Source organism: Callorhinus ursinus, unplaced genomic scaffold (genome assembly GCF_003265705.2).
Source record: "Callorhinus ursinus isolate GAN/ISIS: 27379988/994484 unplaced genomic scaffold, GSC_fseal_2.0 scaffold6, whole genome shotgun sequence".
Taxonomy (NCBI): Eukaryota; Metazoa; Chordata; class Mammalia; order Carnivora; family Otariidae; genus Callorhinus; species Callorhinus ursinus.
The window spans coordinates 30,649,623-30,662,129 of NW_027397068.1; the positions used below are offsets into that span (position 1 = coordinate 30,649,623).

General features: G+C 38.3%; 1 protein-coding gene across 6 annotated transcripts in view; it reads right to left on the reverse strand.

The window, feature by feature from the left end:
* Window positions 1-12,507, reverse strand: part of REV3L (REV3 like, DNA directed polymerase zeta catalytic subunit) — a 175,418-nt gene that overhangs the window by 37,890 nt on the left and 125,021 nt on the right. For all 6 annotated transcript variants that reach the window (XM_025864228.2, XM_025864235.2, XM_025864219.2 and 3 more), the window contains one exon: window positions 7,689-7,807. In XM_025864228.2, the coding sequence (XP_025720013.1) occupies window positions 7,689-7,807 (119 nt within the window). The remainder of the gene's footprint in view (window positions 1-7,688; window positions 7,808-12,507) is intronic.

Sequence of the window (12,507 nt, forward strand, 5' to 3'; positions counted from 1 at the left end):
TGAGAGAGAGAAAGAGAGATAGCGAGAGCAGGAACACAAGCAGGAGGAGTGGGAGAGGGAGAAGCAGGCTTCCCGCAGAGCAGGGAACCCGATGCAGGGCTCAATCCCAGAACCCTAGGATCATGAACTGAGCCAAAGGCAGACGCTTAACGACTGAGCCACCCAGGCGCCCCTGAATTGTATACTTTAAATAGGTGAATTATATGGTATGTGAATTGTATCTGAACAAAACTATTAAGAATTAAACAAAAAGTTGTCCTAAAAACTTTATATTCAATTTTTAAATAAAATAGACAAACAGAAATACTGTTCTATAACTTGTATTTCTAACAATATATTTTGACTATTTCCCCACAATTATATATTTTTATAGCTATTGAATATTCTATTCTTTTATTTTAAAGATTTTATTTATTTGAGAGACAGAATGAGATAGAGAGATCGATCATGAGGGTCAGAGGGAGAAGCAGACTCCCTGCTGAGCAGGGAGCCTGATGTGGGACTCGATCCCGGGACTCCAGGATCATGATCCGAGCCAAAGGCAGTCGGTCAACCAACTGAGCCACCCAGGCACCCTGAATATTCTATTCTATAACATAATTTAATGGCTCTGTTATTACTATAAGCAATGTTGTGATGAACATCTTTATAGCTAAGTCTATGTACTGATGCTGAAATATTTCCTTAAGATAAATTCTTAGATAGTCAAAAGGTCTGTTATGATTTAGTTTTAATACATAGTGGCACACTGCTTTCCAGATGGTTTTAATAATTTACATTCGAGCTAGTGATGATAAAGTACTTGTTTTCTTTGCATCTTTGTCAACACTGGGGATTATAATTTTTAAGTTATTACTAGTTTGAGAGGCAAAAAATTGTATCACATTTTAATGTATTTTTTAGATTAAGGTAATCCTTCAATAATACAGATTTGTCAGTGTGAATCTGAGATAACATTATGTGTGGATTCAGTCAGTCCCTTTAAAATAAAACAAAATGGATCTAATGACTCATTCTTTCTGTAGACCACATGGTGGTCAATGACCTGTCTTGGAGTTCTCTGATTCTTTCTTCTGCTTTCTACTGCTGAACTCCTCTAATAAATTTTTCAGTTCAGTTATTGTGTTCTTTCAGCTCCATGATTTCTGTTTAGTACTTTTTAATATTTTCTATCTCTGATAAAATTCTTACTTTGCTCATATAATGTTTTCTTGACCTTGATGAGCATCTTTATGACTGTTATTTTTAATTCTCTGTCAGGTAAATCATATAACTGTTTCATTATGGTCAGTTTCTGGATATTTATCTTCCTTTGTTTGGAGTATCTTTGCCTGGTTCCTCATTTTCCTTGACTCTCTCTGTTGGTGTCCTACAAAAGACAAAGCAGGCACTTCTCCCAGTCTTCATGGACTAGCCACATACAGGAGGCCTCCACCAATCATCCCAGCCAGAGATTCTGGGGGCCTCTACCAACTCTTTCCCTTCCCAGGTAGAAGCAGGCAGCTGTGGTTGCTGTTCACCCACTCTTTGTTGAGCAGAAGGTGGAGTTATGGTGTTTGCTAATCCAAACAACTTTGTTCTCCTCTAGGCAGTCAGACTGTGTTTAACCTGTCAGAGTTCTAAGCCTAGAAAGACAGATGGCAGTTCTTTGTGTAGCCGTGGAGGAGTTGGGGCACTGGATGCATGGATCTCCTTCTCTCCCCAGGGGTAAGCTGAGAGGTGGGATTTGTCATCTACTCACTGTGCTGAGCAGCAGGGGAGGATGTATGGCATCTACCAGCCCCATGCCACCATCTCCATTTGGCTCCACCAGCTAGACTGTTGAACTTATCAGAGCCCCTTTGGAGAAGTTGGGGTGCCAGATATGCAAACCAACCTTCTCCTCTGGGAGAAGCAGAGAGCTAGGGGCCATTTCCTGATCATACAGCTCTGGGCCAGAAGCAGGGACTCTGGCAAGTGGGTATACTAAATCTCCCTACTAGCTTTGGGGAGTCTGGTTCTGCATTTATCCAGGGCACAGGATTCTTTCAGTTAGTTTCTGGATTTCTCACAAAGAGAGTATCTTTGAATTGTTGCTGAATCGGTGTGTTTACAGGGGAAGGAGGATCTAGGGCTTCCTACTCCACCATCTTGCTGATGTCACTCCATATCTTTCCTGACATTTTAAAATTATTTACAAAGTGGACTTTATATATTATTTATTTATTTAACGATTTTATTTATTTATTTGACAGAGAGATATAGTGAGAGAAGGAACACAAGCAGGGGGAGTGGGAGAGGGAGAAGCAGGCTTCCTGCCGAGCAGGGAGCCTGATGTGGGACTCGAACCCAGGACTCTGGGATCATGACCTGAGCCGAAGGCAGATGTTTAATGACTGAGCCACCCAGGCACCCCAAAAGTGGATTTTTTAAATTAAAAAAGCAATCTTTTAAAATAAGATCACCTTCATGGGGCGCCTAGGTGGCTCAGTTGGTTAACTGACCTACTCTCGGTTTTAGCTCAGGTTGTGCTCTCAGGGTCATGAGATCAAGCCTCATGTTGGGCTCTGTGCTTAGCTCAGAGTCTCCTTGGGACTCTCTCCTTCTACTCCTCCTTCCTGCTTGCTCTCTCTAAAATAAACAAATCTTTAAAAAATAAGTAAGATCTGGGGCGCCTGGCTGGCTCAGTTGGTTAAGCAACTGCCTTCGGCTCAGGTCATGATCCTGGAGTCCCGGGATCGAGTCCCGCATCGGGCTCCCTGCTCAGCGGGGAGTCTGCTTCTCCCTCTGACCCTCTTCCCTCTCGTGCTCTCTCTCATTCTCTCTTTCAAATAAATAAATAAAATCTTTAAAAAAAAAATAAGTAAGATCACCTTCATTCCTAATTTCTAGTCCTATTTGGGTCGCCACATGGTGTAAAAAGAGAATGGAATTACATTGTGGTCTTTAAAAAAATGTGACAAAGTAGAATTTTGTTAGGTAATTTTGTTGTTGTTAAAGAATTATGTCATTCTCCTAATACTTTGTGAAATTCAAGTATAATAAACAAATACAAGTTTTTATTTTTATTTGTTAAAATATTTTATTTACTTGAAAGCGAGAGAGTGAAAGAGGGAGAGATCACAAGCAGGGGTAGGGGCAGAGGGAGAAGCAGACTCCCTACTGAGCAGGGAGCATGATGAGGGACTCGATCCCAGGACCCTGGGATGACTGAGCCCAGGGCAGATACTTAACTGACTGAGCCACCCAGAAGCCCAAATACAAGTTTTTATTTGGGGAAGAGGGAGGAAAATATAAAGTATAAGCTACTCATGATAGGCCTGGGTAGGTGCTGAATGGATGAACTTAGAGCGTCTTGAGGGCACAGGGTATTTTCTGGGGTAGGGCTTCTAAGAAGAAAGTGACAAAAAGAGTTAAGAATTCTAAGTAAAACTCACTTATTCTGAACTTTTTTCTTTGGATTGGCTCTATATCCAGGAAATGAAGAAAAAAATTTTGAATATTATCTTCTTGAGCTACATAACCTTCTGCTACCAACACAGAGCTCCTAGCTCAGAAACTGGAATAGTACTCAAAACTATTGCTTGGAAAGCAGATGAAATCAGACGCTACTATGAGTTCCCTAGATCGTTACTAGTAGGGATTAGGAAGGTTTTATAAGCTGATTGAGGAATCTAAACATGGAACATAACATTTTATGGGAAAATACATTCTAACAACACAACTCTGAGAACTTAACTCATTTATATAAATCAAGGGCTTTTAGGAGACCAAATGTGAATTTACAAAAACAAAATGATAATAATCAGGGCTCCCTCATGCTTTACGAACAGATTTAATACAAGAAATTCTTGACTAGCAAGTTCCTTTAATTTCCGAGGCAGTTTACAAAAAATGTGTCTATTTACTTAAAACACTGTAGAAAGCAAATGCAATTTTTTTTTTTAGCAAATGCAAATTAAAAAGTATGACTTACTTTGTTGGTAAGATTTCACTTAAATTTAAAAATATAATTGTGTGATCTTCCAAAGTATCTCCGAAGAAAGAGTGTATGGTCTCCATGTAAAACAAGCCATCTAACATAAATGGTCTAATGTTTAAGTTCAAGTCCTTTATGTAGTATGTTAGGTCCAGCTCTCTATTTCACTTGGCAAAAGCAATTACTTATCCTAGATAATGCCTAATTAGAGGTAGCAAAATATGCATTTACTGCATTTTAGGGCTTATAAGTAAGCCACCAAATGTAGTTTTCAATGTTAAGTTTTATATTAATATTAAAAGTTTCACTTTGGGGTGCCTGGGTGGCTCAGTTGGTTGAGCATCTGACTCTTGGTTTCGGCTCAGGTCATGATCTCAGGGTTGTGAGATTGACCTCTGCATCAGGCTCCATGCTCAATGGGGAGTCAGCTTGAGATTCTCTCTCCCCCTCTGCTCCTTCCCTGGCTCGTGCCCCCCTCCACAGACTCTTTCACTCAAATAAATAAATCTTTAAAAAAATAAATAAAAGTTTCATTTTATTTATTGACAGATGACTTCTCCTAAACTTCTATCTCGATAAGGCTTTGATCATAAACTTAGTGCTTTCTGTGACTTCACACTTTACCTCCTTGAGATTCCTCAAAAGAGATTGGAGATGACATGCTCAGAAAGCAGTTCCCCCAAATGTTTCAAGTCGTTTTTAAGGCTGTATTTCCATCCTCACCATCATGTGGCCTTACAATTCAATAAGCAGAGCTTCATTCATTTCAAACACTGGGCATATTAATTTCAGGACTTTTTTCTTTATATAGCTATTTTCTAAGCTTACTACTATCATTTTACCTTTAACTTAAAGAAAAGTAGAGGTGGGAACTTTCACTTCTGACTATGATGGAATAAATGGCACTGGACTAGCTTTCCTGCTTTGATAAAACAGTTGAGGTAATTGTTTCTGGGCAAAGAACAATAGGCAATGTGAGACTGTGCTAGTGAACCCCAGCCCATGTGAAGACAATTTCCTAATTATACTACAGTATGCTAGAATTTAAGTAGGCTGTCTTGCTAAGCTGAGGAAGCAAAGATCAGAGTTCAGGCAGTTCACAGCTAGAATCTGAGGGACAGAGTATCTGTGCAAGCAGCAGAGGTTAGCAGTCAGAAACACAGGCGGGGGTTTCCTGTGAGTAACTGGCCCAGGGCTGTGCTGAAAATGAGGAAGATGAATCCCTATGAGGCTTACTAAGGAGTAGCTGCTGTGAGCGTGGGTTTGGAAAAGAACTATTCAGACAGTGCTGGGGTTGCTAGAAAGGAGAGACCTCATTATCCCTTTATTAACAAGTTGGGCAGCCAGCTGGGAGTCCAGAGAAATCATGCCTCAGGAGGCCTTTGACCTAGAGTAAGGCCTACTCTAGACAAACCTAAAACCAAGCACTAGCAGTATGCAAATGGAACAGAGTTTGGAGATTGAATCCTACAAGTTTGAGGGGCTTAGAGAACACTTTGGTTTTTGAGAGAATCACCTTAACAAAGCATAAAAACCAGGTTTACATAAGTTCAAGGTGATCAGCCAATAAATGAATTGCCAACTTGAGCAAAAATAAACACGCTTCACAGGAAGATAACAAAAATCCAGAATCTGTACAAGAGAACATCAACAATATCCATTACATAATCATGCAAAGAAACAAACAAAAAATATGACCCAGTTACTATATGAGACTGATGAATCACAGGCCTGTAACTCTGAAACCAGTAATACATTATATGTTAATAAATTGAATTTAAATAAAAAAATGTTTAAAAAATAGGACCCAGTTAAGAAAAAAAGCAGTTAAACAGAAACTAACACCGAGATAGCCAGATGTTGGATTTAGTAACTATTATAGATATGTTCAGGAATCTAAGGAAAACAATATTTAAAAGATCAGAAGAAAAATATAGTCTTAAGGAGTGAATAGACAGGGCAACAAAATATGGAAACTATAAAAAGAAAAGAACCAAATGAGAATTTGGGAACTAAAAATACAGTAACTGAAATACAAAATGGCTGGCCTTAACAGCACACTGGTGATGACAGAAGGAAGTTAGTGAACCTAAAGATAGCTTGTTAGAGAAGTCTGAAGAAAAATGTACAGAGCCTCAAAGATCTATGGGACATGTCACATAGTTTAATGTAATTTGGAGTCTTAGAAAATGGTAAGCAGGGGCAGAAAAAAATATTTAAAGAAATAGCCAAAAATTTCCTAAATTTGATGAAAAACATCAATTTAAAGATCTAAGAAGCACAGCAAACACTAAGAAAGTTAAACAAATTCTTAAAAATCCACATCTAGGAATATCATAGTGAAATTACTGAAAACTAAAGGCAAAGAGAAAAACCTTGAAAGCAACCAGGAAAAAAAAATCACAGAATTCTGTTTCAGATAAAGAAAGCTGCAAAAGGACATCGACATCAATCCAGTCTAACAATAATAAACAGCTGGATAATCTACAAAATCATGTTTTCTTGAAGCCGTCAGAAAGTTGAGGTTACAAGAGAATCAGGTGAACTAAATTTTACAGGGTGACAAATCCATCTAAAGGCAGGACATATAACTTATGTCATCTTTGGCAGAGTACTGGCAGCAGAGGCAGCTGCCATAAAAGCACTTAAGAGTGAACCAGTTAAAATGCTAATAAATTCTTAAAGGTCACGGATGGGCCAGCATGACAGTTTATAACCACTGGGAACCCCAGATACCAGAGGAGTGTTTTTCCATGGAACCCCCACCAAGACTGGGGGCAGGACAGGGCAGAAAGGAATGAAATCCTGCATCTTCCTCTGATTTTTCTCTCCTATGAAGCAAAGGCTTGAGCTGCTGTGGGACTGGCAGGAAACTCTTAATCCTCAGGATTTAAGCAGAGATCCACCATCTCTGGGGAAAGAAAAGATGCAAAAGATGTCTGCTGCTGGGAAAGGGGTAGTTGCAAAAGCTGCACCTGAAGGAAGGGCAGGCAACCGCCCTGTTCCAACAGTGGGCCTTGTACTAAGTAACAAGCAACAGCTGTCTACCACTGGAAAAGAGGCAGGGAACCTTTCCATCATAGATTCCAGGCAAGGAAACAGCGCTGATGAGGAAGGAATTGAAGCAAAAAGCCGTATCTTCCCCTGGGGCAGTCAGGAAATCTGCTTGGGGCCAAGGCCTGGCAATAGTACAAAGCAGAGGTCCACTGCTCTGTGGAAGTGCAGGACTGCTGAGAAAGCCTCATCCTTTAGGAACCTCTAAGGACTGACTGTGGATCAGGAGAGCTGATTAATTCCCCTACCTCCACTATAAACCTTACACAGAGGAACAACAGCAGTCAGCTGTTCATGAAGCCTGACTTTGAAAAAAAATGCATTGTATACACTGGAAAAATGAGGAGAATGACTATTGATTTCTCATTAGAAACAATGGAGGCCAGAAGAAAAGGGAGTGAAATCTTTAAAATGGTGGAAGAAAAAAAAATCTCAACCCCAGAATTAAACACTGAAAATATCCTTCAAATATAAGGATGTGATAAAGACAATTTAGCAGTTTCTTAAAATATTATACATTCACTATCTAGACTGGGGTAGTGGTTAAAGGGTATATACATTTTTTAAAGTCATGGCACAATACAATTTAAATGTGTGCATTTTGTTGTATGTAAATTTACTCTAATAATACTCATTTTAACAGATATTATCCTCTTCAGAGTTATAAAACAATTACCTGTACAGATCTGTCTTGTTATCAAACCAATCTGATAAGACTCGAAAGGTAAAGAGGGGAAAACGCTGATGAAGAACATGAAAGCTCACATTTTCAAAGGTGTAGTTAGTTAGAGCCACCTAAAAAAAAAAAAAATCAACAAAACCAAGACTTCATTATAATAATGCTTGTATTTATGTGCAAATTTTGTTCTAAAAGATCCGGAATATTACTTCAAACTTTTCACAGTAGATATGAAAGCTGCCTATAAAAATGATGTTACAAAAAAAAAATAATAAAACTGTATATATAGCCTTCTAGATGGAAATACTCATAAGCTAATATTTAATTAGAAAACAATCAGACCAGATGAGTTCAACTTGGTCATGACATAAAGAGATCTCAGTTTTTATCACTTCTTTTATACTCTATGCCAATACAAATACTGACAAAAGCATTTAAAAACACTTTTTAAAAGTTATTATTTTTAGTAATCTTTATACCCAATGTGGGGCTTGAACTCACGACCCTGAGATCAAGAGTCGCATACTCTTCTGACTGGGCCAGCCAGGCACCCCTGACAGAAGCATTTTTACAATATGATAGTCCTTTCAGTATAATGTCTTAAAGACAATGCCTTTACTATCTGTTGGGAAGGAAATGTCCACACTTTTCGAATCTTTTATCTTTCCTTTTTTGTTTACATAGGGAACAATGTTTATAGTTGTGTGTTCAGTAGTGGTCGACAACAAGAAGCATATATTTTCAAACAGTTTTTTAATGATTTAACAATTTTTGTAAATAATTTTCATGCTTCTGCAGCTGTAGATTCTGTGAATCCCTTGCTTGCTCATGCTTTAGTGTATTTGCAATACCAAATACACAGGTTTAGTATTTTTGCCTGTTAATGATTGTTCACTTGTAATGTTTTGGTTGAGATGTTAAATGGTGGATGAGTACCATGGATGTGAATGTGGAAGTAATTTTAATCATGTGTCATAAGGCCTAAGTTGCAGTAACTACTGCTGTTTTATTTAACAGTGCCTTGTTGCTTTGTATGCATTAACCGTTTGGGTGTAAAGATCCCAACAGGGAGCCACAGTATTTAAACTAACCAACCTAAATGTTACAACTACTATGAGGTGGCCAAATGTAAACTAAGAGCCTTAATTAAAGTGGTGCAATTTCGTATAACTTAGCATCAGTAGTTCAATAAATCTGGATTGCCATGCAAAAAAAAAAAAAAAAGGCCTTTTTTTAAGCAAGTTAATTTTATGTTCTTTCCATATTTACTTTTTGGTCCACGAAGACATGCTGATTAACAGAATTCCACAGATTCAAGAATGAGTTACTTAGTTAAGGTCAGGCATTCATCCTGCTTCCAAGAATTTCATTGGTACTAAGACCCAATACATGGACATTATAGTCACTTAATTTCATTCCCAAAGCAAGAGATTAAAAGGAAATGGCAGAAATGTTTCCCCATGCTCAAAATATGTAGGAAAAGGGGGCACCTGGCTGGCGCAGTCCGTTAAGTTCTGACTCTTGGTTTTGGTTCGGGTTTCCACTCAGGTCGTGATCTCACAGGTTGTGAGACTGAGCCCTGCCTTAGGCTCCGGGCTCAGCAGGGTGTCTGCTTGAAGATTCTCTACTACTGCCCCTCCCCCCACTCGTGCACACTCTCTCAAATAAATAAAATCTTTTTAAAAAATATGTAGATAAAAGTATGTTAATGGGAAAAGAATACTAAAAAAGGGTCCAAATTCAGAACACATACCTTAGCTAAATGCTATCTCAGAAATACCTATAGGACACAAGCAATCGAGACAATGGCAGGCATTTCAAGGCAAAATGGAAATTGAGGAATCTGCAGTCCTCATTCTTAGGTCAACTCGGGAGGAACAGTTCAAAAGCACTTCACATTTGTACATTATAATTATAAAATATTTTCTTTTCCATTTCTACAATCCAGCAGGTATAAAACGTATTGAATTTTTAAAGGCTCATCTCAGTGTATGACCCAAACTGGTCTTACTTTATGTACAATTTCTTTTTTCTTTTTTAAGATTTTTTATTTATTTACTTGACAGAGAGAGACACAGTGAGAGAGGGAACACAAGCAGGGGAAGTGGGAGAGGGGGAGCTGGCTTCCCACTGAGCAGGGAGCCCAATGCAGGGCTCGATCCCAGGACCCTGGGATCATGACCTGAGCCGAAGGCAGACGGTTAATGACTGAGCCACCAGGCGCCCCTATCTACAGTTTCTATCATTCACCAGAATGACAGCACTGCAATTGGTATAACTGCAAGCACACATGTGTGTACACACAGAGTTTTAAACTTTGGAACAAGCCTATTCTAGGGTCACCAGTATAAAGCAGGTACTAACCCATTATCCTGGAAGTAAATCACCATTTTTTCCAACAATCATTACTGGCCAGAAGTACTTCTCTCAAAAATAACTCATCTTATTATCAAATCCCTATATTTGAGTGACTCTTCTACTTGCTAATGAATATTTTTATTTGGTTGTTGGTTTTTTTTTTGTTAAATCCCATTTAGTGTTACAGAAAATGGAGCCAAACATCTGATCTCTGGTAGTTACATGCTTACCTAATACAGAGTATAGCACTTTAGACCAAATACATACTTTTGCTGGAGTATACGTCTTCAGTAACATAAGCAATCAAAAAAACCTCTACAGAAAAGGTTACCTTATTGTCCTGTAGCTCTCTCATTAGGGAAAATTTTGAAACTTGCCACATAAGTTGACCTATGAGGATTAACTAGCAGATTTTGTGACTCAAATTAAACTTAAAATCTTAAGAAATTGGTTCCCAATACCTGAGACAGATGGCAGATCTATGTTCTGGGTTGATTTTATTTCAAATAGGACAATTTCACAAATTGGATTAAGACTAAACAAATATTATAACCTTATGACACCCACTCTACTTTGAGTCTTCTTGGTGTCACAGGAGCATAAATATACTTAGCTATAATCCCAGCTGTGAGTAAAACTAAAGGAAAGAAACATGAACTCTAAAATTAAGATGATCTATCTTCAGAATGTTCCAATCTTTAGAAAGTGATTTACTCTAGAAGTTGAAGTATGGATTCAGAAATATAAAGTAGGAGTTACTTGTTTTTGGGGGAAATCTAAATAAGTTAAACATTAGATAAATGTACTATGTAAATCAAAATCAGAATTGATAAAAGAGTTACAATGCTTGTACATTTATTTATTGATAAAGGAATGGTCTGATAGAGGTATGGTTATACTTTTCCATTCACAGCTGTAGTCAATGTGCAAAATACAAGAGTTAATTACTTCAGAAATAAACTTACTCAGACCTAGGAGAGGCAGTCAGAATTAGTGCAGGGGAACAAAGAAAATAAAGATGTAATAAAGAAAAATGGAAGGAGATCATAAGTACCTGTGCTCTATCCTTCATCACCTTATTCCCTCAGTTGTTCCTCATTACCTGAGTCTTAAGTTAAAAAAAGTTTTTTGATTGACACATACTTAATTAAAGAAATGTACAAAAATTTAAGGTGAAGAACTCATAAATTTTTATGTATATATACAACCAAGTAACCACCACCCATATGAAGATATAAGAAATTTCTAGGACAGGGCGCCTGGGTGGCTCAGTTAAGCATCTGCCTTCAGCTCAGGTCATGATTCCAGGGTCCTTGGATCGAGTCCCGCATTGGGCTCCCTGCTCAGCGGGGAGTCTGCTTCTCCCTCTCCCTCTGCCTGCCACTCCTCCACTGCTTGTGTTCTCTGTCAAATAAATAAATAAAATCTTAAAAAAAATTTCTAGGACACTGGAAAGCTGTCTTCAGAGAGCTTAGTATATATATATTATTTATGTATTTGTTTTATACATATTTATATTTAAAATAAAATACACACTAAGCTCTCTGAAGATAGCATGCCTACAATGAGTCCAAATCTTTATTTTTAAAAAATTTTTAAAAGATTTTATTTATTTGACAGAGAGAGAGAGTGTATAAGCAGGGGGAGCGGCAGGGAGAGGGAGAAGCAGGCTGGGATCATGACCTGAGCCGAAGGCAGACGCTCCCTATGAGTCTGAGTCTTGACCCCTTAACTAGCTAATGAGGCTTTCTTTTTTTTTTTTTTAAGATTTTATTTATTTGAGAGAGAGAATAAGAGATAGAGAGCACGAGAGGGAAGAGGGTCAGAGGGAGAAGCAGACTCCACCCTGAGCAGGGAGCCCGATGTGGGACTCGATCAAGGGACTCCAGGATCATGACCTGAGCCGAAGGCAGTTGCTTAACCAACTGAGCCACCCAGGTGCCCGCTAATGAGGCTTTCAACAAGTCATTAAATCTCTGTGAACTTCAGTTTTTTCTATTTGGAATAGTACCTCACTACTCTGTTGTCTTATTTATGTTGCAAGTTTGTTATCAAAATTTAAAAGTGACCAAGTCTGTAAAAGTGCTTTATAAATGATAAAACGTATATGAATGGGAGCGAGTACATTATTCTACTTCTATATAATCTTCATTGCCCATCACACTGTCTTATTTAAAAGCACCTGACATGCTTATTGACAAACTAAAACTGTAATAGGGAATATTAGAAACAGATTCTGATGTTGCCAAACCGAGATAATGGGAGGTTTACATGCTTGTGTGGAAACATCCGACTTTCCTAGTGGCTCTCTTGGGAGTGTTCTCTTCTGGTTCTTCATCTTAGACTGCTTCTTAGGATTTAATTCCTCTGTCTACTCCTCAAAATGTTTTCGTTCACAAAAATGTCTTTTGGCTCAATCCTGATCACTCTCTCCATTCCCTTCTTGGTGAGTTCATCC